Genomic DNA, 26,930 nt, shown 5'->3' on the forward strand with positions numbered 1-26,930 from the left:
GGATGAGATGGATGGGGTGGAATGGATGGGATGAGAGGAATGGGATGGAGTGGATAGGATGGGTTGGGATGAGATGCCTGGGGTGGAATGGGTGGGATCAGGTGGGATGGGATGGGTCTCTGGAGGTCTGGCCCTGCCACCCCACTCCCTGGCCCCTCTTCCTGAGCCCCATCGCATCCGTCACCCTCAGTTCATCTGGCTCCAGTGTCCTCCTGGCAGATCCCACTCTGTCCACAATTGAGGACTTCCTTCAAAGCATGGGGAACCACCTCGCTCAGGAACCAAGGTGAAAGAAACACAGAAAACAAATAAAATCCTGTATGAAATACGCTTTTTTGGAAAGCACAAGGACACCAAAGCGTCCCAGCCGAGGTCCACCCTTCACTACGTGTCATCCTGTCATCGAAAAGGCTTCACGGAACAGCCGGAGGGTGCGGTGGTCCGTGGTCTCAGCCCACAGGCAGACGGTGCTGTGGCCTTCGGGCTCTGCTGGAGGATGTCCCCGAGTCACCAAGAGCGTCACCGCCTGCCTCGTCCGCTGAGGGTAAAGGATTTTTTTTCTCTCTCTCTTGTTGAGAATCCAACCCCAAATCTGGATGGAAGCGCACCCGGACCATGACCAGAGACTAAAATAAGGTGCAGCAGTCACACGGGATGGCAGGAGGGTACAAACGTCCTTGGAGCAGCACGCTGTGTCCTACAGCCGGTCGCCCCTTACGTAGCGGGGATGAAGGGTGGGAATGGAATTCACGGGACCTTAACCGGTGTGGTGGGACAATTACAGCGCTGCTGCCTCTGCCGCGTGCCGCCCCGCTGCCGGGCATCCCCGTCATGCGGAGATGCTGGATGGGGTAGGAATAGCAGTGACGGGTGCACGATGCCACGCGCGTGGCAAAAATAGATGTGGTTGGACTGCAATGATGCAAAGCCAGAAGAATCCTTTCTCCTCCGATTTCTCCGTCTTTGCTTTCGGTGCAGCTCCTGCTGGGTGGAGGCGTAGCAGTGGGGCTGAGGGCTCTGCCATCCCAGCACCATTCCGGGGGGCTTTTAGGCTGATAATAAGAGAATCATGGGGATCTCAAAGCCCATCCAGTGCCACCTCTGCCATGGGCAGGGACACCTCCCACTGGATCAGGGGCTCCAAGCCCCATCCAACCTGGCCTGGAACCCCTCCAGGGATGGGGCAGCCACCACTGCTCTGGGCACCCTGGGCCAGGGCCTCCCCACCTGCATGGTGAAGAAATTCTTTCTAATATCTAATCTCAGCCTTCCCCCTTCCAATTTAAAGCTGTTCTCTCTCATCCTGTCACTCCAGGCCCTTGGAAAAAGCCCCTCCCCAGCTTTCCTGGAGCCCTTTTCAGCACTGGAAGCTGCTCTAAGGTCTCCCCACAGCCTTCTCTTCTCCAGGCTGAACAACCCCAACTCTCAGCCTGTCCCCACAGCAGAGCTGCTCCAGCCCTCGGATCATCTCCGTGGCCTCCTCTGGACTCACTCCAACAGCTCCATGTCCTCCGTGTGCTGAGGCCTCCAGAGCTGGACGCAGGGCTCCAGGTGAGTGTCTCACATCCTCTAAAATAACGCCCCTTTCCTGAAGGCTCACCCTCTTCAGGTCATCGATTCACCCCTAGAGAAGAGCCATCGACAGTAACCAGGCAGGGAGCTGCTGTTTCATCCCGTGAGGTCATTGCCACTGGGAAGCGGCAGGAGAAACCTGGGGGTTCGGGAATAATCAGTGCCCACAAGGTTGCCCAACTCATTGCCAACTCCTCACTCGAGTCTTCTGCAGAAACTGGACATAAGACAGAACGTCCCCTGCAATCACCACATGATCTTATCCCTCACTCCGGGCTCTTGGCTTCGCAGGAGGAGCACAACAACCTTCTTCAGATGTTTTTGGTACTCTCTTTCCTGGTCGTGGTCCGGATGAGGTGGTCAAGGGATATTTGTTCTTTGGGGAGGAAGATGTAAGAGCATGGACACAAAATAGCTGGTGAGGGAGCAAGCACACAGGGTAAATGGCCCAAAGGTGGTGCAGGACACAGCAGGAGAATCGGGTCCTCTTCTAAGGTGGGATGTGCAGCAAGGTCATTCCTCTCTGAAGAGAGATACTGGCACGGAAGGAGTCCGGAAGGAGGCAGCGAGGCTGATAAAAAGAGCAAAAAACCCGTGGGAAGGCTGAGGGCAGGGTTGTTTAGTCTGGAGGAGAAGATAATGGACTGTGTGTGAAGGACAGCTTGGAGGAGACCAGAGGGGTCAGGGACAGACGAGTGTTTGGTGGGTCTATCAGAAGGAGGAGGTGCCACTCCTTGTCTTGAGGGCTTGGGGAGGAGGTAGGACAGTGCCCGAGACCACCACACCCACCCAAGGGATCACAAGTCCCCTCCGGGCTTGGCATGAACAACTTGGTCCACAACTCTGTTTTCTCCTCAGGTCCTGGGTTCACTTTTGGGCCATACCCATCGAACCGACGCAAGGAAAAGGACGGAGCAGCGCGTCTGGGCTCTGCTGGAGCGCGATTACCTGGGATTGTCGTGTGACCGGTTTGCTGGAAGGGAAACACAAGCATCAAACTGAATTGCAGAAATCCAAATTAAGGAGTTAGCACAGAAAATGTGAGTTTTAGGGAGCGCTGATGTTCAACAGAGCTGAGAGCTGCGGCACCACGGGGGTCAGGAGAGCCTTCCTTGTGCCTCTGCTCCCTGCGCTGGACCCAGATGCTCTTAAGGCCCAGTTTAAAGTTAATTTGTGCTTGGAAGCCCCCACGTGAGCAGGTTTGAATATCATATAATCACGTTTTTCTGCGTGCACTTAAAACCACCGTAACCCTTGAGCTCTGCCTCACCACAAGGAGCCTCCTCGTGCCCAGGGACCGCAGCATCACTCACACCGGGAGAGGCACGAAGTGACTCCACCTGCACACGGCACAGAGACTGACACAGGCGATGCCTGGTTTCCTTTTCCCCGCGTGCGGGTGCAGTTTGGTGTTTGTATTCCTCACCGCGGGAAAGCGGGTCAGCACAGGGCACGGCACAGATGTTGCTTTCGCAGCCGCAGCCGCAGAGGACACCTCCCCAGCGCCGGTGGGATCGCTGCCGCAGGTCGGGCTCCTCTCCCCCCGATCCCCGGGGCTGGATTTTGGCGCTGGGGGCTGGCAGGGAGGCAGGACATCCAGCAGCGATCCCGACGCGGTTTCGAAGTGCATCGCATACCACAGCAATCAGTCATTCCCGCAGAACGGGGCAGCGTGACGCACGCCAGGGAGCATCTGAGCAGCGGCTGCAGCCACCGGCGTGATTCAGTGGCAGGAAACATCCATCCCAGAGGCTCTCCCACTGCAAGGCCATGGCAGCGCCGCAGCTGATGCCTTCCCAAGCCCTAAAACAGCTTTAAATGGATTTTAGGATGCACGTCAGCATCCTAATCAACACAACCCCCCCTTTCCTTTCCTACCTGCTGCAAGGGAAATGCTTGCTTGCAGCCAGAGCAGAGCACCGCGATCCCAGCGTGACCGCAGCACCGGGTACCTCCGTGTGGGGAAGGAGGGGATGATGCTCTCGCAGCAGCTACGAGGCATGGGATGAGTTCAGCTGCCAGAAACTGCACCACCGCGAAATGCTCCTTTGACTAAAACAGAAAGATGATTCAACAAGGCCAAGGCCAAGGTCCTGCACCTGGGTTGGGGCAATCCATGGTTTCAGTATGGGCTAAGGGACGACGAGATTGAGCAGCCCTGAGCAGGACTTGGGGATGAGCAGCTCAAGGTGAGCCATCAACGTGTGCTCACGGCCCAGAAACCACCTGTGTGTCCTGGGCTGCATCCAGAGCTGTGGGACCAGCAGGGAGGGAGGGGATTCTGCCCCTCTGCTCCGCTCTGAGAGACCCACCTGGAGCCCTGAGTCCAGTTCTGGAGTCCTCAGGACAGGGGGGACATGGAGCTGTTGGAGCAAGTCCAGAGGAGGCCACGGAGATGATCCGAGGGCTGGAGCCCCTCTGCTATGAGGACAGGCTGAGAGAGTTGGGGTTGTTCAGCCTGGAGAAGTGAAGCCTCAGGGAGACCTCAGAGCAGCTTCCAGTGCCGAAAGGGGCTCCAGGAAAGCTGGGGAGGGGCTCTGGATCAGGGAGGGCGGGAACGGGACGAGGGGAACGGTCTTCAGCTGCAAGAGGGGAGATGGAGATGAGACTTTGGGGAGAAACGAGGGTGAGGAGGCCCTGGCCCAGTCTGCCCAGCGGGGCAGTGGAGGTCCCACGGCTGGAAGCATTCCAGGTCAGGTTGGATGGGGCTTGGAGCCCCTGATCCAGTGGGAGGTGTTCCTGCCTATGGCAGGGGGTGGAACTGAATGGGCTTTGAGGTCCCTTGCATCCCAAACCATTCCATGATTCTATGAATTTAGAGAACAACCACCCAGCACCACAACATCAGCGTGAATTCTACTTTTGGGTGTTCAACACCGCCCCAGAACACATGGTCTAAGCATTGTAGTCTCTCTTCACCCCAGAACTTAACACTTGGCCAAAATAGGAAAAGAAAAACCAAACTGCTTTTTATTATTTTTTTTTCCACTTTTGGAAAGCATTTTACACAGGTTTTGATCTTCAGAATATCTTGGAATCAGTAGAAAAAGCTAACTGAACAGTTTGTCTTTACAATAGAAACCTTTCAGAGGTCAAAATCGAGACTAAAAAAATACATGCAAAACATCCTCCTTCGGGAACACGACCTGAAACGAAGCACCAACTACACGAATATGCAGAACAAAACAGCGTTTAACGTCACGCGAGTAGTCTCGTAAAAGGTGTAAAAGTCACCTATCCACTAGGCACTGGTCACTGGTTTAAACAGAAGAGACAATAGAAAATATTGTCCGCACGCTTGCAACTCCGAGGCCCAGGCTGCCGCCGGGAGCTCCTCCACGCGTCATGCCTCAATAGCGGCCTGCAAGAGAAACCACCATGTGTGACATCCCCAGGGACCTCCTGAGCAATCTCTGCTACTGCTTGTGCTGGCACAGCCCTGCTCGTATCCCACTGTGTGGGATTGCCCCTGATTCCCACCGCCGGGCTGAGGTTTCGGCACACTGCGCGCGGCCCTGCTGCCCCGGCTCCCTCGGCAGCCGTTTCCCACCCAGCAAGCGGCCACACTTACTCTCCTGTTTCCCCTTTGTCTCCAACCTATTCATCTCCTCTGTATCCCTTACGAGTGAGCATGCAAGGGATGCTGCTGCACTTATTAACTTTCTGCCATCAAAACCCAGTTTTATCTTCCACAGAAAGAAGTAATTTAGGAAAAAACACTCTCTGGCCTTGGCTGGAGTTAAGCTCCTCATTAACAAGCTCTCTCGGTAGGTTTAGTTTCAGCGCTTGAAGCGTGAGGCTGGGAGTGCAGTCGCGCCGGCCTAGAGGTGCCCAGGCTGCTGCCAGACCATGAGCTCCGGGGAAAGGAACGCCACCTCCGGCTCTTTAACAAGTGGGATTACCCAGTTTATCTTCTTGCAAACTAAATATTTGTTCTGCCCTCGAGGCAGCCGGTTGCTCAATGAAACATTAAAGAGATCCCTGGTCCAAAGGAAATGACCGCACCGAAGCTGAACAGCCCTCCTGGAGACAAAACCTCAACAGAAGAGGCTCAGGAGAAGTGGGGATTTGCTTTCGCTATGGGAGCTCTAGGAATACTTACGAGGTGAGTAGGAGCGGGATCGGGATCGGGACCTGTAGCCCCCTCGGCTGTAATACGGGGATGGTGATCTCCTCCTGTGGAAGAGAAGCAGAAACATAAAATCATTTGGTTGGAAAAGACCGTTGGGATCATCGAGTCCAACTGTCCCTGTCCACTACTGAACCAGATCCCTGAGCACCTCATCCATCCGTCTGTTAAACCCCTCCAGGGATGGGAACTCCACCACCTCCTGCACAGCCTCTGCCAGGGCCTGGGAACCTTTTCAGTAAAAAAATTTCTCCTAATATCCAACCTAAATCTTCCCCGGTGTAACCTGAGGCCATTTCTCCTTGTCCCGCCTCTGCCAGGGCCTGAGAACCCTTTCGGTGAAGACAGTGTTCCTGATGTCCAATCTGAACCTGCCCTGGTGTAACTTGAGGCCATTTCCTCTCATCCCATCACCTGTCCCTCGGGAGCAGAGCTCAGCACCCACCTCACCACAACCTCCTTTCAGAGAGTTGCAGACAGTGATGAGGTCTCCCCTCAGCCCCCTTTTCTCCAGGCTGAACAGCCCCAGGGCCCTCAGCCTCTTCTCAGAATCCTTATTCTCCAGCCCCTTCCCCAGCTCCGTTCCCTTCTCTCCAGCCCCTCAATGTCCTCCTAGGAGTGAGGGGCCCAAAACTGAACCCAGGGTTCAAGGTACGATCCCTGCATCAAAGCCTGTGGCAGATGAGTGGCAGCAGCTTTAGGACGATCCCTCTAACCTGATCCTGGTATCAAGAGCATCCTTGGGAAAGCTAATGAGCACGTAAAGAGCTGATTTGAGTTTTATCATTACAGGGCCCAAGGAATGTTATTTCAGACTAATAAACCAACCAAAAGCTCTCTTGTGTTGAAGCCCAACTACCCGATTTCAGCGTTTTGCGCCCCAACGCAGCGGAAGCCAAATCACACCTTAACTCTGAATCCACATCATTTGTTCCAAGCTGAAGACCTGACTGGAGTAGCAGTCACTGCTCCAACCAACCCTGCCCCAACTCGTCCAAATCCAGGCACTCCCAAGTTTTTTGTATCCTTGCTTATTTCCACAAATCTCCCAATAAAAATAAGCCTCCTAACACTCAGGACCTTTCCTTCTCAGCAGAGATCCCAAGTTCTCCTGGTGAAAAGCTGCACTAACCTGTCCTATGCTGCCCCAGCCCTTCACACACCAGCAAAGAACCTCCAAAAGGAATTGTGCTGCTCACCGAAGGACTTGGCACCCACCCAGCTCTGTTCATGTCTTGCAGGGATCCTAGGCTCGGTTCACAGAATACTAAACCACTGCATATAAGAACAGTTTCACTGTTGCTCGGGCACAGGAAGCATTCCCATTGTACCTGTAGAACTGATCCCTGTCTTGCACAGCTCTCCATCCTCCGCCGCCGCCACCGCCGCCTCCTCTGTGAACACAAATGCAGAACGGCATTGGAGAATCTTAAAGAAGTTCATTGTGCAAGCAAAAAGCATCGTCGAGCATAAGGAAGTGATGTGCAGGCAAGGAAACCACATCCCCACATACATCTACTTGTCTTTTGAACACCTCCAGAGATGGGGACTCTACCACCTCCTGGTCAGCCTCTGCCAGGGCTCGACAACCCTTTCAGTAGAGAAATTCCTCCTAATATCCAACCTAAATCTTCCCTGGTGGAACCTGAGGCCATCTCCCCTTGTCCTGTCAACCAGCTAACCAGGGGAAGAGCCCAGCACCCACCTCGCCACAACCTCCCTTCTGCAAGCTGCGTTCCAGCCCCTCAAAGACCTTCTTGGAGTGAGGAGGCCAAAATTGAACCCAGGATTCGAGGTGCAGCCTCACCACATCAAGTGCAGGGGGACAATTCCATCCCTGCTCCTGCTGCCACCCCATGGCTGATCCAAGCCGGGATGCTGCTGGCCTTCATGGCCACCTGGGCCACTGCTGGCTCACGTTCAGCCACTGTCAATCAACACCCCCAGAGCCTTTTCCTCTGGGCAGCTCTGACCTGGCAAAATACGCTGAAAAAACCTTTTTGTACACAAGTCCAGTATGGAACAGGGAATGTTCCAATTCCCAGTGTCCTAGTTTGGATAACATCTGAGGTGCCACAATCATTCCTGGTGACCACTGAAGCTTACCATGTTTTGCCTACTACAAAATGTCAGCTGGCACCAGCACAAACACCAGACCTCCACCTCTACTTCCACCACGCTGGCGCTAACAGGTGAACCCACAGAAGTGTCTTTGAAAGTGAGCGCACAGGGAACGCACTTTGCTTCCCAAACTTAATGTAGATGAAGAAAGCTGACTCAGCACGCAGCATCCCTCGATCTGATCTGTACTGAGCAATCATTTCGGTAAGGATTTCATAGTAAGATTCCAGAATGACAGTGAGGGCAAAACTATTTGGGCATCCGTATGTAGGATCAACCACTGAACGCTCGCACTGGTAGAAACGGGGATGAGAAAGCGCAGGTACAAAGCAGTCGGATATTACAAACACTGGCTCACCTGTAGGACCTGCTGTAGTAGTCACGATCGTCGTACCCTCGGTCGTACCCTCGGTCATAGTAATCCCGTCGTCGTGAGCTGCCACTGCGAGCAGCAAAAGAGAAATACGGTGAATAAAGCAGGAACCACTAACAGCGTCAGCAGGGGTTTCAGCAGGCGCAGTCAGGTACAATCCAATTACAGGGGTTTATACCACTATCTCACATCCCCGTGGGCCACATCACTGGGAGCACTCCTGCTTTCCCACCAGTGTAGATGGGAACAGAACTACTTAAAAACTGCTTTTAAAATGCTTGCATTTTGGAGACAGCTACTTTCCTCCTTGCTTGGAAACCTCGTAACCTTTTCAAATCACAGGCACAAGAAGAATTCCATTCTGTGGTGCCTCTTCCTTTAATATTAATCATAGAATCATGGAATGGGTTGGGTTGGAAGGGACCTTACAGATCATTCAGTTCCACGCCCTGCCCAACTTGCAGAAAGCTCCTTTTGGAAGAACTTTCCCACTAGGAACCATAAGGTGCAGTCTCGACACACCAGCAGCTACAAACCCAATACGGTCAGCTGAATGTCTTGGGGAAACAATTTACATTCTCGCATCTTCACGTCAGAAGCGAGGTCTGTGGGCAGAACAATCCACACCCCGGCTGCTCAGGCAGCAGCTGGTGTTCCATCATCTCAGTGCAGCCAGCAGGAGCAGGGAAGGGATTGTGCTGCTGGACTCGGTGCTGCTGAGGCCACACTTGGAATACTGTGTTCAGTTTTGGGCCCCTCACTCCAAGAAGGACATTGAGAGGGGCTGGAGCGCGTCCAGAGAAATGAACGGAGCTGGGGAAGGGGCTGGAGGAGTTCTGGGAGCGGCTGAGGGCCCTGGGGCTGTTTAGCCTGGAGAAGAGGAGGCTGAGGGGAGACCTCATCCGTTGCAGCTCCTGGAAAGGAGGTTGTGGTGAGGTGGATGCTGGGCTCTGCTCCCAAGTAACAAGGGATAGGATGGGAGGAAATGGCCTCAAATTGTGCCAGGGGAGCTTTAGATTGGTTATTAGGAAAAATCTCTTCTCCGAAAGGGTTCTCAGGCCCTGGCAGAGGCTGCACAGGAGGTGGTGGAGTCCCCATCCCTGGAGGGGTTTAACAAACGGGTGGATGAGGTGCTCGGGGATCTGGATTAGTAGTGGACAGGGACAGCTGGACTTGATCTCAAAGGTCTTTTCCAACCAAACGATTCTATGATTCACTCTTCAACTCAGTCGGGCAGAAGCTACCAGTGCGTGAAGGCACAGACGACAACAACTGAAAATTATTTAGAAACTGCAAAAAGCTCCTCCTGCAGCACTATCCACACAGATTTTTTTAAAGGGAATTCTGAAGAGCCTCCTTGATCAGCTGAGTGGTTCAGTATTCAGCAGCTCCGCCAGGTAACACCACCAACGTGAGCACAGCTTTCGTGAAGGAGACCCATGTTTTAAACAAACAAGGTAACTGGGCATCAAGAGTGATTTTTTTTGTATTTTAGTTTCTAGCCCTGAAGCATCGGCACAAGGGAAGAGCTTTCAGAGCACTGCGGTAAACTACCAACCAGGAGAACCACACTGAACCGGGGCTCTTCGAGAGGACACAGAACACAAGACAATTAATCCTGTCCTCTGGAGCCACCCAGACAAATTAACTTACTAAGTGGGTCTTCCCATATAGATTCCAGGGGTGGGTGTGTGAGGTCTTTTTGTTATGGAGAAGTCTACCCGGATCCTCCTGCCATCCAGCTCCATTCCGTTGGCACGTTCCTTTGCCTAAACAGGGCATAAAACACAATCAGCTCTAAGTACGAACTTCACTACCAACACCAGTTTGCAAACCACTGCTTGGTTACACCAAGTCCCAACCAGCTCAGTTTGGACACGTCCAGCTTTCACTTGTGCCTTACACACACACCCCAAACCTGAATTCCAAGCACTCTTGGCTCACTGGATAAGTTCGATAACTACTGACATTGCATAAAAAGCCTGAAAGGAATGTAATTTCACCATTGTTTCACTGCTTCCATTTATAACACAATTAAGGGGAAGCTTTGAACACGGCCATGGAGGGGGATGTAGCTGCTCCCAAAGCCACATGAAGTGAAGCATTTAGGAGTTAACAAAAGAGCACTGTGAAGGTTTATTTCCTCCAACGCACCCTCAAATCCTAACACATTATAGCCATATAACCGCATCTGAAGTAAAAACCCAAACTCCACTGGGTGTTTCCTGCCATGCTGCAGGTCCTACACCCAAAGCTCCAGCCCAGCATGGAAGTCTTCATGCCAGAGTTGGAAAAGACGACATCAGAAACTGGAATTTCTGCAGAACATTAGCCCAGTTACAGCCCAAAGCGCACTGCTCTCCAAGGGCCCTTCCCAGCACAGAGTTCTAGACCTGTTCTATACCTGCTAGCAGAGCATTCCCTGTTCGTTCCACAGCACTTCGCAAGCACAAGCCCTGTAACATGCCATAGGGATTGACACTGCTTTGGTTTCCTGCTCTACTTCATTGTCATAGAATGGTTTGGGTTGGAAGGGACCTCAAAGCCCATCCAGTCCCACCCCTGCCATGGGCAGGGACACCTCCCACTGGACCGGGGGCTCCAAGCCCCATCCAACCTGAAATCACAATTATTTCATGCTGGCCAAAGGAATTCATGTTAAAGGCTCCTACACCATTTTAAAGGTTCAACATTGAGTTTCTCTCGGGCTATATCCTGTTATGGAATACATATCCCAGCCACTTCAAACACAGCAAACACACCGTACATTCTGTATCCCAACCTACTTCCTTAGCATCCTCAACATTTTCGAAGTACACAAATGCAAATCCTCTTGAGCGTCGAGACTGCTGATCATACACGATGGAAACGTCGGCAATCGGACCATACTTGGAGAAAACTTCTCTCAGGTCTCTCTCTGTGGTGTACAGACTCAATCCAAACACGCCAAGACAACAATTTGGGTCAGGATTTGCCTAAAGGAAAGGATGGATAGATAAGAGTTAGAATAAAACAGCTCATTTTTGCAGTATGAGGTGTTTCATGAATTGTGACTGTCAGAGCTTCAAGACAAACCCACCAACCCAGATGGTGCTGAGGTTCAGGTTGGGTTACCTCACTCTCAGACACCGTTACAATCAAACCTACAGACACATCAGCCTTCTCTCACAAAAACACTTGGCATTTCTCAGGGTGCTGCACAAAACCACAGCCACAGCACATCACAGGCATTGGACTCACACAGTTCTCCCTCAAAAGCCAGCTGCTGAACATGCAGAGATGTAAACATGACAGAGCCCTGGATCACATCCTCCTTTCTATCAGTAACCCCTTTCCCCCCTACTTTAGCCCAAACGGCACTGTGTTCAGCCACCTGAGCCCACAAAGCAGCTCAACGCCAGTGTTCTATTTAACACTTGTTCAATAGAGACAACAGCGCAGCAGCTTTTAATGAAATGTTTTCGTTTTCTGCACTTTCTAATTTTAAAAAACAACTCCCACCACAAATGTTTGTCCCTCCCAGTTCTCCCCCCCCCCTTTCACTGCATACATTTGCTCATTTATTACATGGCGCACGCTGGCCGCGGCACTGGTTGCATTTCTAAAGGCAGCTGATCCTAAGCAACCTTATGGCCACCCCGGCTTATCAATTAACAATTAACATTCAGCAATATCTTTTAATTGAGCCTGAGAGGGCAGCAGGCTGTTTTCCTGTAGAAGCTCAAAGAATCGGGTCAGTGATTTTGGGGGGTGTTTCCTGTGACAGACATACCCTGTTTCCAATGTGGCGCCTACGCGTAGACATGGGTGAATGGCTGTGACTGTGCCGGCGCCGATAATCCCGACTGTAAGACCTACTTCTGGATCTCCTATGAGAGCGGGAACGAGAGCGTGATCTTGTGTAGTGTCTACGGGAACTCCTCCTTGATCTAGATCTGAGGGGAAAAAGAAAAAGATAGCGTTGGGTTTGTTTGGGGTTTTAATCCTTCAAAACCAAAAAAGGCCCAAATAACCACTTTCTTTGAGCCTGCAGCACTCTGTGATTCAGCCATAATGGATTTAAGTCACTGCTCTCAAGGACGGCAAACTAAATCCTTACGATTTGACTGTTGATGTTCTCGGAGCATTTCTACTGCACAACAGGCACCTCCACTCCTATGTCAGTCAACTTTTCATTCCCTGATGGCTTTTAACTGTCTCTAACAAGGCCCTCTTGGTTCAACACAGAATATTCACAGCATTTGCAGTAGCATTTAAGTAAAAATACGGCTGGGTGGCTTTCTTTTAAAGACTGTACAGAACAAGGAAACGGGAGTAAACAGGACTTCACACGAAGCAAGCACAACTGCAGAGGTGGACACTCTTGCTCATTCTACCACTTCGAATAGCGCTGCTTCCAGTCAAGCTGAAAAGCAAACAGTTTTCATCCAGTGCTTAATTCCCAGCACAGAGGTCTGGCAAATGTGCCTGGAACAGAGCTCAACATGACTGAAGACATTGGTGTCGGGCTTACCCACCTTCTGGTATCTCCCCAGTCACCCAACAAGGCAGCGTGTGAATGTTTGCATGGTCACACTGTGGGTATTTAGGTCCAACAACCGCTCCCCGATTTCAGCCCCAGCCTCCTCAGCGCATCTCCAGAAATGCTTCCTGACCACTAGCTCCATGGAGAAGAGGTCCTGAACACTGCAAGTCCTTCTGCTAAGTCCTCAGCCCTCCCAATCCTATCTGGAAAGCCAGGTGGACACTGAAACTGGGATACGATGTCTGAGCTCGTCCTGCTGACGGCACTCACTGAGAAACCTGCATTATTAAAACTACGAAGCAAACAGCTGCGAGGCTAAGAAGTGCAATGAACAGTGGAATATTCTGAGGCTTTTAGTCAGAAATTAATCTCCAGGCTCTTGTTTGCATCCTACATCCTTCCCCTAGTTTGTGGGAGCCAAGGCAGCAAGCACCGACCGAGAACAGGCGCTGCGGTCCCCGCACCATGTCTCGCAGAAGCACCACCACCACACTGGCAGGAAGAAAGCTCTCAACCTCAACCCTTTTTTGCTCCTGAGCATTTAACAGCTTCTTCTGCGGTCAGGATTTCTCACTAGCTGTCACCAGGTGGCCACGCCGCATGACAGACACTCTGTACAGGACTGGCCTCCTTAAAAAATGCCTTCAGCCTCACGGGGAGAGCCAAGTTCTGTCTTCCTCAGCTTTAAGCATGCATGCACATCCCGGAGGAATAGCCTCAGCGTGTCCTATTACACCACTTCTAACTACACACTTCGAAAGAACACATTATGTTTGGCAGCAGAAAGTAAGAGGAAAAAAAGAGAGAGCTTCCCTGAGGTAGGGAAGACAGTAAAGAAACCAGAAATAATAATTAAAACAGGTTCAACGCTAGCATACAGCCCTGTTTCGGCCGCTGCCAGAAGAAAAATAGGGCAAACCAGCAAAAAGAGATGTTCCGGGTAACAAAAGACATGCTGACCAGGAGTTGGACACTTCTAAACCAGCCAACCCCTTAAGTGAGAGAACAAGGCTTATTTTAAACAGGCACTGCTTATATCGCTGCGTTAAACGTCACTGCCGTTGTTCTCTGCTGCAAAGCCACCACGGCTGAAAACCCTTTTCCTTCGTTATGAATTGGCTTCAGAGTCAGCCACAGATCACAAGCTGGTGAAAACTGCAACAGAAGCAGATTTGTAAGCCAAGAACATTCACGCCCCAACTGATAAATACACCAGGAGACAGATTTTTTCCCAAATCAACGTTTAATTTATAAAGCTGGTAACTCAAAAATACATTTGTAACCGAAACTGCCAAGAAATCTGGAAGTTCTCCCAGGGTTATTTCTCCGCTGAGAGCCAGGGCTGGATGACCTGCTCGTGATCACATCCAAACGTGTGATGGCACTGAAAACAGATATAAGCATGTTGGTTCTACATAGGTGCCTTGACACAATTCTGCTAACACCACACTAATGCTGCGCTACTCTTCCAGCCTTTCCGGCCAGAGGCATTTTCCGGACAGCTGTTAAATGCTCAGGAGGCGGCAGAAGCCGTAAGCGTCTACCATTGTACATGGAAAACTAAAAAGTCAAGTTGCCAGGGTATCATTTAAAAGGTGAGAGTAAATGATTCACCAAGTTTCACGTCAATTCTAGATCCTGTATTGGCTTCTCACAGCATTTTACACAAGCTGAGAGCGCATCCTTACACAACAGGCGATAACGTGGTGCTCTGAAGAGTACGGAATCCCTAGGGGACACGGACTGAGGTGCAGAAGGATGTGTTGGGCTGGGACCTGACTTGCTTATTTTAAATCAAAACCTTCCCCAAAGGCGTGTGCAGTCTCCATCCTCTGAGGTTTTCAAGACCCAGCTGGCTGAAGCCCTGAGAACACGGTCTGAGCTCGGGGCTGACTGCCCAGAGCTGGGTTTGGAGCGGGACCCTCCCTGAGCTGCCCCACGGATCATTCACTGACAGCAATCCTGATCCCACACCCCGGACAGCGCTGGTACTCTACCAAATATTTATTCATTCAATAGTATTTATTCTTCATTCCAGGGATTGCCCAGCGCATGACTTGATGCCTGTGCCTGAAGCACGCGGAACAAACGAGCTCTGCTGTCACAATTTCCCAAGTGTTTTCAACCTCACAAAAGCCTTTGGAGCTGACGTCTTTGATCTTGCAGGGAGCTTTAAGCAGCACAATGACTTTTGGAGTTGTGATCCCTCCTCCCACCCGCCCCTGTGCTCTGGCAGGCTTCATTCACTGCTCAGATGTGTAAAACTATGCTGTGAGCAGCTCAGCTGGAAACTCCACTGCTGAAACACCCGCGTTTTTTAACCTGAGCGGTTATAAATAAGTAAAGGAATGATCAACACGCTCGTTTCTGCGGTCAGCGCTCAGTTAGCCAGACTCTTAAGAAAATAATCTCACTCGCTTATTGACAGGTTGGTTGCCTTCCTATTCTTTCTTCATTAAATACACACCAGTAAAGCAAACGTGGAGTGGCCAGCTGTGATGTTCATAGTCTGATTTTTAGACTACTGGGATATTTTCTGTCCGTTAATAGTTTCAAGAGGAATTTTGTCCCTGCGTACAGCTTGTTTAGCAGATGAGCATAAGGATACGGAGCAAAATGCATTCTCACAGTGCACATCTGCGTTGCCACGTGACAAATGCAATAACCAAGCTGCTTTCTCCACAACTGCTTTTGGGAGCTTGGAAAGCTGTCTCATCTTAAAAATTAACAGACTGGAAAGCTTTAAAGTTAAATTAACATGTATTTAAAAGGCCAGGCAGCTGTCTGTTGACATTCCCATTTCTCTCTCCAGCTGCTTCTCACAGGACACACCACTAAGTCCTCCAGAAACATCTCTGCTTCCAGTGAGGAAACATCACACACTCTCATGACCTGAAACAGAACATCTGTCAATGCACCTATCTCTTTCAATCCACGGCAAAACCAAGACCTAGAGTTCCTAGGGCTTCCTGCTCAGAAATCAGCCGTTATCCCACGACTTAGAAGGCAGGTCACCTCCAAACAGCCTCCGTAGCTGACTACCTCTTCAAGAAAGCTGCACAAAGATCTAACTTGATGGTTTGGCTTTTCGACTCCTGACACCACGTGTGTACACCATGCTCACAGACCTCCAGTAATCTCGGGAAACAGAACTGGGCTGCACTGGATTTCAGGTCACCTCTGACACAACCGTCTGACTTGCAAAGAGGAGGAAGAGGTAAAAGAAGGAAACTCACCTGGATTCAGACCTGGATCTAGATTTTGACCTGGAGCGCCTGGAATCCTCCTTAGAGCGAGATCTTGCAGGGGTGTGCCTCCCCGACTTGCCAGACCCATGAGCACTTCCGCTTCTGGAAGCAGAACGGGATTCCTGCACGCAGATATCGAAAGCCTAATTTGTACACAATTCCTTGTTTACCTGTGGTCTGTAAACAAGCTCCAGTGCAATAACGGTAACAATTCATAGCTATGTGTCCGGGCAGTTGGCATTAGAACTGCCGAGATTGTTAAGAAGGTTTTTTTTTCCCTGGTAGACACTTCTTTACCCTGCATATATTTTTGCTATTAAACAGATAATGCATGCATGTTTAGCAAAATATACAGGGACACATAAACAGACTAGTAATTACTTAGCGTAGTGCTTTCAGATTCCAGATTACTTCTTATCTTAACTTCATTTTTATTCCTTTTCTTCATTCTTCCGTTTCAAATTCTGACTTCTTTCATCTTCCCCACTTCACACAAATTGCTCAATATTCTACAAGTGGGACTTCTGGTCTGATAATTAGCATGCATTCACTTTCTTTTTTTTCAAATTTCAGCTTCACTTATTCCTGAGCTTCAAATAATTCTCATTTATAAAACTTGTCAAATGGCGACTTCCGCATTTTCCTTCTTCACCATTAACCTTAATAGAAAAAGAACAGGATGAAGAATATTTAAAAACTCCAGGATAAAATCTAGTGCCAAAACTGAAACTAGAAAAAAAATGTTTTGAGTCGAATCTATCAAATGCCCTACTATTTTATAAACAGATTCGGTTTAACTTAGGACTAAGTAACTGAATTTGCTATTTATGCCTATATTTAATAGCAAATGCACAGCGAATCGACCGAAGAGCTACTGATGGATTCTAGTGTTAGGAAACTCAAAGTACATTGCGCCGGCAGCCACATACTTAGCCAAAATCCACAAGGAATGACCTAAGCGAGGTCCCTGCTGCGGCCAGAGACGAGCAACCAACATGCCCTTGGAGTGTCGAGAGCACAAGGTGGCCGATCCTTCAATGCCGCACAGCGAGGGTGCTTCTGGGGACACTCAGGGTTTAAAACGCCTGGTTTGGAGGTTTGGGAGCACGCTCACACCTACGCTGCTGCGCCGCCGCAATGACGCAGGCAGGCCACCTGCTGCCCAGCAAGGCAAGTTTCCACTGCCTGAAAATCAGACTCTGTGCAAAACCAACCGTTCTGGAGCAAAACCCCAGCTGCTCTAGTATTTCCTCGTGTCTGCTTTGGTAACGACACAACCTAATTAGCATTTGCAACTGTTAGTTTTGGTTTAATTAGTATAATGCAGCATAATCAGTGTAAGATACAAATTCAGCTGCGTGGCGCAAACCCTCGGCTCCAGCACTCTGGAAGGTGTTATTGATTTCAAGGTATTCAAGAAGCAGAATTCTATGTTCTCCTAAACCCAAACAACTAAATTTTACATCCCTTCTGATCAGGAACGCTCACCAACGATGCAGGAAAACCAGATTTTTCTCGAAACACTTGTTTTATCGCTAATATCTCTTAAACCTCAGCACTCACCCTCACAGGCATTCAGAAAGTCATTTACTGACCCAAAATTTAATCGCGTTTAAACCACTTCCACATAACTGACACCAAAGTTTACAATTGCCGAGCACACACCACCCAGGAGGAGGGACACAGTTTGCAGAATAAAGCAGATTTTCAATACCAAGAGCAAGAGAAATCGAGCAAAGCTGATCAAGGCCATATTCTTCTCTGGCAGAACATTTAGGGAACTGCTCTAAACCACAACCAGCTCCTGCCCCAACCCGCAAAGGGCAGCGCAAGTGCTGGCAATATTCATTTCAGTTACAAATAACTTCAACCCATGGCTAACTTTAATGAAAACAGCCCACGGAGATGAGTGCTGAGTTCATGTGTTCATTAAGACATTAATGTAATAATTAAGAAGTCTTTTAAAGAAGGTACAAAACCCAAAATAGGGGCCATTCTTCATTTGAGGAAAAATACTTCTGGTCACAACACGTAATGCTTGGCAGGTTCCAGCCAGGCAGAGGGAGTCACAGCCAGGTACAGGCGGTCTAAGACTGACAAGGACCTGAGGAATGCACACCCAAGGCAGGATCTTGCCCCGAAACACACCCCGCCCCCTCTTTTAGGGTTTTTAGAAGTCAATGAGCTTTGAAGAAATCAGTAGAGCAATCGGTACTAGCCAAAGCAAGTGACTGAAGTCTTCATCTGTTTGATATATTTTTCAGATGCTCTTGGCTGATGTGGAAACCGGACACCTGGGATCCAAGAAGAAACGTAGGAAGAAAAAAACCCTTAAGACAACTGTATATCCAAATTGGAAATTAAACAGCTGGCTTATTTCCATCTTGCTCCTTGCGATTTTACACCTCCCAGGTTTTAAACATCCACACTGTGTTTCCAGATCAGCCTTTGAAACCCTTCTCTTGGATCTAGCCTATCTCACAGAATTACAGCATTTCCCTACTACTTCCAGCCTCAAAGGAATTTGCTGCACCTGGCCCGCTCCAGGTATTATTGGAATAACCCCTCAGTCAGAGCTGCTCCCCCCAGCCCTGGCCCAGAAATCCCTCCCTACCCCACATTCCCACCCCCGGGCGCTCGCTGCCCTCCAAACGCCACCCAGGGTTCACTGAAAGTGGGCAGTTTCTGCTCTCTGGCTTTCTGGGCCCACATTTTCTTCTTACACTTTTTCTTCCTTTGCTTTGTGAATTTTAAGGTTTCTGAAAATGCCATAGTAGGCTCCTGTCCCAACACGTGAAGAAGAGAGAAGAAACAACCTCCTTTACTCTGCCTGTGCTCAAACACTGCTGGTAACCTGATCAGGACTGGTGTTTGCTATTAAATGCAAGTTCAGGGTTACAACAAAAAGGTTAAAGTGTAGATTTTAAAGCCCACCAGATCCCTTGATCTTTACCAACAGTTCTTCACGCATCGCTGGAATTCAACTGTAAGCCTTGAAGTCCAGGCTGTGGTTTCCAAATGATTCTTTCCATACTTTAAGCCCATTAAACCCCACGTGTGATGCTGAGGGATGGTATTTTTAACGCCTCTAAGCGCATTCATAAAGATGTGTCACAGCCACCTATGCCACCAGCAGGGAACGTCACAGCAGCAGGATTATTTGGGGGGCAGGAGACAAAAGGTTTCCATGGACAGAAGCAGCTGTGAGGTATGGAACTGAGGACCATGTGGTCTTTGTGCTTCTCAGATCCAGTTCTTCCTCACGGGAACAAAACTCTCAGATTTCAGTTACTTAACAAAATCAAATATAGGCAAATAAAACTATTAGTACTTTTTAAACCCTAAATCCCTATAAATGTAGGGATTCCCCCTCATGTTCCTAAAGAAAGGTGCAGCCTCCCACTGCATTATCAAATCCGCAGCCAGGTTTACTTAAAGTGTTTATGCTGACTTCACTTTACTTCAGCCCCTCCACTACCAAGTTTGGCGAGCGATCCAGCAGGAAAGCAGACACTTTTGCCTCTTTTCCCTTGAAGCATGCGATTGGATCGCTGCTCGGGGACCGGGAATCTCCTCCGAGGGGAAGCAGAACAAGCCCTTTCCAAACTCCACCAAGCCAAGAATGTGTTGTGAAGCACCAAGTTAAGGACCTGAGCATGGACCCCGTGGGACCATTCCATGCGCCGAGCCCGCCTGGAATGGATCCATCACCACCGCAGGCTGCGTTCTGACAGCTCTGCACTGCGTCAGCTGCCAAGAAGCCACATCAAGCACCAGCTGATGATGTGGGAACACAGAACGACCTGCCCTTTGCGTGGCAGCAAGCTATCGCATTGCTCCTGACCTTCCCAAACCACTTCCTTGGAGCCTCCTAGCAGAAACACGGCATTTGACGGCTTTAAGTCGGAAGAGGGAAGAGTTAGATGAGATATTAGGAAGAAATCCTTCACCATGAGGGTGGGGAGGCCCTGGCCCAGGGTGCCCAGAGCAGTGGTGGCTGCCCCATCCCTGGAGGGGTTCCAGGCCAGGTTGGATGGGGCTTGGAGCCCCTGATCCAGTGGGAGGTGTCCCTGCCCATGGCAGGGGTGGGACTGGATGGGCTTTGAGGTCCCTTCCAACCCAAATCTTTCCACACTTCTATGACTTTTTTTTAATGTATTAAAGCACCTTGTAAGCAGATCTGTTGATTCAGCATTTCTGACATTCAAGTTCTTGGATAAAAAAAACATACTACAAACCCATGTACAGTGTGGAACAGTTTCTGATCAGACACTAATCCACAGGACGAGACTCCTTGGTTTTCCCCTTTAACTACTCTTCCCTTCCAACCCTTCCGGGCCCAAATCACACACGCTCCAGCCAGCACAGCTTCAATGAATGAAAACAAAACAGAAGCGACTCGGAAACACGTGGCAGTTCTTACAGCAAACTGAGTACTTCAAGTACCTTCAGCATACAAAGCATTAGTGACATTTAATAATTCATAGTCTCTTCAGTTATGACCAGTTTAATCCCACTACGGAGCATAAGCTGCGACAGAGAATTTGACTGGGGACCTTTTTCTTCTCTTTTTAACCTGCAACATAAGCCAGTTTAAGCTTGTGTTGCTGCTGAGACAACATATCCCACGGCTTGCAAAAGCGGTGTTTAGTCTTTGTCCCCAGTGAGGACAGGTGGCTACGCCATCGAATTCAGGCTGCAAACCAGCGCAGCTGGAAACAGAATCAGAAAAAAAATGAGCTGATGTCATTCCCAGACCTGCCCGAGTACAAGGGAGAAGGCAGGAACACATTTTCAAGAGCACAACCCTTGTTGGGAACAGCTCAACAGGCACTTATAAAGTCATTATTTATCCAGATTATTTATCCAAACACTGTTCTACCCTACAGAGACCTCAGCGCTTCCAGCCTGGAAAAGCAGAAAGCCACTGACTTGGTAAAATGCAAGCCTTAAGTAAGGAAAAAGTATAAATAACACTGACAATAGCATTAGAAAAGCTGCTTCCTGACCCACACTGTGGTTTTGCCTCCTGCTTTTACAAACGCGTACCCTGCACACAGCTCACCTCTCTACGAGTCACAAGAATTCAGGTCTGAACTCGTTCTAAGCCTTTATAAAAACACAGAAAAGAGAAAACAGAAAAGCAGGTGGGATGCGATTGTTGCCCTATCATTCGCTGCCCAGTGATGTTTTAAAAGGACTTCGCTATCAAGATTTTAACATGCCCGCTCGTTCTGACTGAAAATACCCCACAGGATGCCCTGGCAAACTCGACTAAAGCCAGGCCACTGTCTTTAAACAGCTTTCAGTCCAACTTGTACAACAGCAATTAAAACATTTTATAGAAATTAGCACAGAGAAATCCACCTCGGGCAAGGTCAAAGATACCGCCCTCGCTAAATCCACACCAGCTGTACGAGCGACACAAAGGCATCAACGAGAAGATGATACTGGGGGTGTACGGGTCTGCTCTGGAATCCTTCCGCACTGGGTTCCTGCCAGCATTTTTCTCTTCCTACAGACCCCATCCACCCTGAAGTAGCGAGACTCAGACTACTAAAGCTTTGTCACAGCGAATCTGAATAAGAAAAGCCCATATTTTTAAAAAAACACCTTAAATTTCTGCTCAGAATTATGACATTGAGAAGCAGTGGCTGCCGCATCCCTGGAGGTGCTCGAGGCCAGGTTGGATGGGGCTTAGAACTGAAAGGGCTTTGAAGTCCTTTCTGACCCAAACCATTCCGTGGTTCTATGATTCTATGAGATGGGATAGGATGAGCTGTGGCTGCCCCATCCCTGGAGGGGTTCCAGGCCAGGCTGGATGGGGCTTGGAGCCCCTGATCCAGTGGGAGGTGTCCCTGCCCATGGCAGGGGGTGGAACTGGAGGGGCTTTGAGGTCCCTTCCATCCCAAACCATTCCAGGATTCTACGACATTCTCTTTCTTTTTTCTTGCCATCTCAGTGAGGTTTACAATTCAAGCTGTGTACCCACCTCTGACACTGCAGGGAGTTAAAAGTTACAGACTGATGCTGAAAAAAAAAACAAACACCCCTGCACTACACCTGTCTGTAGCCATAAAAGATTAAGACTTCAAAGGAAAACAAGATTGGAGAAAAACCAGCTGTAGGTGACCTGCACAGCAGGCGCACATCACAGAGGTGAAGCTCAGCCAGCACCTCTGGAGCAGGTGCGAGCAAAATTCCATCCAGACAGGAGCGTTGTCTGGAATGCGGCTCCGTGGCCGGGTGTGCAGCAGCCAAGCGGCATAGGTTACTCAGAGCCTGCACTAATTCTGGACCCTCGGGGGGACAGACCCTCCAAACTCGAGTGTGACGTCCCCAGCATAGACCCCACAATTTTATACACTACAGATGGATAAATATTCATAGAATTCCCAGAAAGGTCCTGCATATTCATAAAAAAAATTCATACTATCTTGATCTTTTACCCTCCCAATCCTAAACCATCTTCACACGATCTCTCATGGCTGTTCCTTCACTACGGAACCATCGCCATTCTCTTGCTGGTATTGAAGTAAAATCATTAGTCCTTGCGTTTCTCAGTTATTACACCCTTCTTCGGCTCACTCTGCTTACCAGACTACTTTTGACCTCTATAATTACCCCTATGGCACCCATTCAAGACTAGTTTTGCTAAAAAGCCAATAAATTTACTCAAGGGTCCCCCTTCTCCCTAAGGAAAGGGGGAAACGGGTCCCCTTTTTGCAGGTTCACAGTTTCATGACTTTCATGATTTCTTTTCAGAGGAGCACCTTGCAGTCATGGGGCGGTTTCAGCATCTCCCCCAGGTTGCACAAAGGGCAATGAGAAGGTTCTGTTTGAGGTTTGACCCTTCTGACTATAGCAATCACCTCTAAATTCATTAACATTTTAAAAACATTAAAGTGAGTCCTGGGAAAGGAACAGAACACGCGTAAGATTTCTGGGAAGATCTATACATACGCAGACAGGTGGGAAATACACTGTCCCAGCTCTTGTCTGGCTGCACAATTGATGGAGATCGCTGCCTTGTGCTGCCCAGCCTTGACAAAGGCTGCTCGCTTTCTAAAACTCCAAAATGATTCCTAGAGTTTGATTTGCCGGCATTTTCTCTATCATATATGCATGTAGATGGGAAATCTGTTCCATCTCAGCTCTTGTCTTGCTGCACATGGATGGAGATCACTTCCTCACACTGCCCAGCTCTGATTAAAGGGTCTGATAACGAAAATGCCAGCGAATAAACTCTCTAAGACTCGTTTTGGAGTTTTACAAAAGCGAGCACCCTTTGTCAGGGCTGGGCAACGTGAGGCAGCAATCTCCATTGATCATGTGCAACGAGAGAAAAGCTGGGACAGAAGAGATTCCCCATAAATACACACGTGGATAAAATCTTAAGCACATTCTATTAGTTTCCAAGGACTAATTTTAATGCTATTATGAACTTCACAACAGTCAAATCTCTGCTAATTTGGAGCTGGCTCCAGCTCTGCCTGAGCTTGCATTTGAGACGGGAAGAGGCTGCAAACAGAGGCCATTACAGAAAAGACATCTGTTCAGCACAGATCAGACTGATACCAAAATCACCAGCAAATAAAGTCTGTAAGACTAATTTTGGAGTTTTAGAAAGCAAGCGCCCTTTAATTAAGCCAAATAAACACGGGAGAGTGATCTCCATCAAAGATGTGGCAGCCTGAGCTAGCGGGACGTCCCTGCCCATGGCACGGGGTTGGAACTAGATAATCTTTAAGGTCTCTTCCAACCCAAACTATTCTATGATTCTATGTGCAGCAAGACAAGAGCTCAGCCAGCAGAGATCTCCCACTTAGATAAAGGGGGATAAATTCTCCCAGAAATCTTATGAGTACTCCATTCCTTTCCAAGGTCTGATTTTAATGCTGTTATGAGCCTCACAACAGTGAAATCTCTGTTCACTTGGATTTGGCTCCAGCTCTGGCTGACCTTGCGTTTGAGATGGGGAGAGGCTGCAAAGAGGGGATTTGAGAAGGAGCCCCCTCTGCTCAGCACGGATCAGGCTGAACACAGGGCGTTCTCACCTCCAAACAACGCACAGCGCCTGGAAAACCACTGCTTTAAGTGTGAGAATTAATTGGTAAGTTTTGCTGCAGCTGGTTTGTATGTTTAATTATCTCATCATCTAAATCTGTCTTGTAGGTTGTAACTGTTTCAGGTCAAGAGATAACCTGTCTTAGGCCTGCGAGAATTTATGCTTAGTTGTCTTGTAAGATGCAGCTGCTGCAGGAGATAAACTGAAGGGAATCTCCGGACAAGGCTGGATAATCCAAAAAAAAGAGCATGCTTTGAAGATGTCTACGGTTCTTTGTCTAAAACTAGTCCATGTACCCACTGTGCAATGTCATGCCTTTTTTAGAAGGGCATCCAGTTCAGGGCTGAATCGTAAAATAAAAATATTGCCTTCGCCTCGAAGACTTTGTCCTTCTCAATATTTTACCAGCGAAGGGGTGTTTCTCACGTAAGGAAAACGCGCTCGGAGGTACACTGCGTCTGACTCCCAAAGCACACAACCGGACGAAGCCGAGCTCTACTTCAGCTTAACCCCCCCCGGCCTCCTGCCCCGGGCCTGCCCCTCTCCTCACCTCCTGCGGCCCCGCGGCCCCCCCGGGGCCTCTCCCCGCCCGCCCCGCTCCCCTCGGCCATTTTGTGGCTCCCGGCCGCCACAGCCCAAGATGGCGCCGGGCCCCGTGCGGGCACACACCGCCCCGGCTCCCCCCCCCCGGGCCCCTCCCGCCGCCCCCGGGACGCGCGGGGAGCGGGGAATGAGTGAAGGGGGAGGGAGGTCGTGGGGGTCGCGGGGCCGCCTGCATTTACCCGCTCGCCGTAGTTCTGCTCGCCGCTGTCGCTCATCGTCCCGCCGCGCCGCTCCTGCTCCTCCTGCTCCTCCTCCCCGCCCGGTCCCGAGCGCCGCCGCCGCCCAATCGAACCGGACCCGAACCGACGCCGAGCGATCGTCCCGCGCGCCGCCGCCGCCGCGCCCGCCGCAGGGGAAGTGACGCGAGAGCGCGCGCCAGGCGCGCCACGCCCCCGCGAACACAGGCCACGCCCCCGCCGATAGACCACGCCCCATCGAGGACACGACACTGAGAGCACGCCCCTCGAGCCTAGGCCACGCCCCTCACGTGCGGGCCACGCCCCCTTGAGCGCATGCCTTCCCTTGCTGACAGGCCACACCCCCTTGAGCACAGGCCACGCCTACTCACTACAGGCCACGCCTCATGCGTATACAGAACACGCCCCTGCACAGGCTACTCTCCCCAGTGACAGACCACGCCCCTTCAAAGAGACCACGCCCCCGTGTGCACAGCACTGCCCTCAGCACACAGACCACGCCTTCCCTGCGCACAGGCCACGCCCTCCGCAGGCCACGCCCCCGCACAGAACAATGCCCCCCCGCGTACAGACCACGCCCCTTCGTGAACACTGGTCAAGCCCTCGCAGACAGGACACGCCCCTTCACATAGACCACGTCCGTCACGTACAGACCACGCCCTCGCACGAACGGGCCACGTCCCCTCAGAGACAGACACGCCTCCTCATCCACAAGCCACGACCCCGCGCAACCAACCCCACCTCGTGACACGAGGCCACGCCCCGCTATCGGATCACGCCCTCTTGCATCGGCAGGCCACGATGGTGCATCAAACCGCGCCCCCGCTACAGGCCCCGCCCCCGCTGTGTCCGGCTCCGCCCCTATAAGCCAGGCCCCGCCCACTCCTCCCTGGGTAAGGAGGCCACGCCCACTTCTAGCGTCACCGAGGGAAAGCCCGACCCCGGTTAAGTCCCGCCCATTGCGCGTGAAGCCCCGCCCCCCGCCCTTCGGTGCTTCCCGCGAGGCTGCAGCCCCTCTGCTGCGAGGGCAGGATGGGAGAGTTGGGGTTGTTCAGCCTGGAGAAGAGACGCCTCAGGGGAGACCTTAGAGCAGCTTCCAGGGCTGAAAGGGGCTCCAGGAAAGCTGGGGAGGGGCTCTGGATCAGGGAGGGCAGCGATGGGATGAGGGGAAATGGTTTTCAGCTGAAAGAGGGGAGATGGAGATGAGATCTTAGGCAGAAATGTGGGGAGGCCCTGGCCCAGGGTGCCCAGAGCAGTGGTGGCTGCCCCATCCCTGGAGGGGTTCCAGGCCAGGTTGGATGGGGCTTGGAGCCCCTGATCCAGTGGGAGGTGTCCCTGCCCATGGCAGGGGTGGCACTGGATGGGCTTTGAGGTCCCTTCCAGCCCAAACCGCTCTGTGGTCGCTCGGCTGTGTCTCTCCCGCCCCGGGGGGGCAGCAGAGCACCGCCCGCGGCCGTGTCCCGGCCCGCCTGGAGGGCTCCAAACCCCCGCGGAGGAGGCGCTTGGGGACGCGGTTCAGCCGGAGCGGGGGCGCTGGGCTGGTGCTTGGGCTGGATGAGCTGAGGGGAGTTTCCAGCCCCAGTGAGTCCGCGGTTCTCTGCCCTCACCCTGGCGAGCCCGGCAGCCGCAGGGAGGCACCGTCCTCCCCCGAGGGCTGAGGTTCTCCGTCTCACGGGGATGACACGAGGACACCCACAAGGAGCGGGCAGACAGGACTTCAAACACAGCCCTCCGGGTGAAGCAAAACACTGATTCAACGCTCTGGAAACGTGGGCGAGCTCTGCTTCGTGCGAGCAGCTCCGGCACTGCAGACTCCCAGGTGCTCCTGGGATGCCCAGGAGAGACTCCAGCTCCACTGCCAGTAACTTTTGACACTCATGAGAAGAGACAAGTTGGAGGCCGCTTGGCTGCCTGCCTTCTCCCTCCCAGCCCCAGAGCACAAAGATGAATTTGTCAACCGAAGAGGAAGGTGAACGGTATTTTCACAGCCTTCGCCGATTTAAAGAAACCAGAGCTGGTTTTAATGCCGCTTTTCAATGCTTTCATCTCAATTCTCTGCTGGTGTTCCATCACAGTGAGTCACAAAATCACAGA

General features: G+C 50.9%; 1 protein-coding gene across 2 annotated transcripts; it reads right to left on the bottom strand.

Annotated features, from left to right (window-relative positions):
• Positions 1-4,516: 4,516 nt before the first annotated feature.
• TRA2B (transformer 2 beta homolog) lies at positions 4,517-25,119 on the bottom strand. 2 transcript variants are annotated; one of them, XM_054074314.1, is made up of 9 exons: positions 24,819-25,119; positions 15,957-16,090; positions 11,968-12,130; positions 10,982-11,170; positions 9,849-9,964; positions 8,181-8,264; positions 7,033-7,095; positions 5,675-5,748; positions 4,517-4,933 (listed from the first exon to the last, which is right to left on the bottom strand). In XM_054074314.1, the coding sequence occupies exons 1-9, from the start codon at positions 24,852-24,854 to the stop codon at positions 4,923-4,925; spliced, it is 870 nt and encodes a 289-aa protein (XP_053930289.1). In that variant the 5' UTR covers positions 24,855-25,119; the 3' UTR covers positions 4,517-4,922. The 2 variants fall into 2 exon arrangements, with proteins under 2 accessions (XP_053930289.1, XP_053930288.1); XM_054074313.1 differs by lacking the exon at positions 15,957-16,090 and having other exon boundaries at positions 24,819-24,972.
• Between the last annotated feature and the right edge of the window lie 1,811 nt (positions 25,120-26,930).

Source organism: Cuculus canorus, chromosome 9, assembly GCF_017976375.1.
Source record: "Cuculus canorus isolate bCucCan1 chromosome 9, bCucCan1.pri, whole genome shotgun sequence".
In the NCBI taxonomy this organism is placed as follows: domain Eukaryota; kingdom Metazoa; phylum Chordata; class Aves; order Cuculiformes; family Cuculidae; genus Cuculus; species Cuculus canorus.

Excerpts from the sequence above, each read along its gene's own strand:
- TRA2B (XM_054074314.1), bottom strand. The coding sequence starts at position 24,854 with ATGAGCGACAGCGGCGAGCAGAACTACGGCGAGCGG. Across the intron at positions 16,091-24,818 it reads AGCAGAACTACGGCGAGCGG|GAATCCCGTTCTGCTTCCAG; the intron begins GTAAATGCAGGC and ends ATCTGCGTGCAG. Across the intron at positions 8,265-9,848 it reads TATATGGGAAGACCCACTTA|TGGCAGCTCACGACGACGGG; the intron begins GTAAGTTAATTT and ends TGCTGCTCGCAG.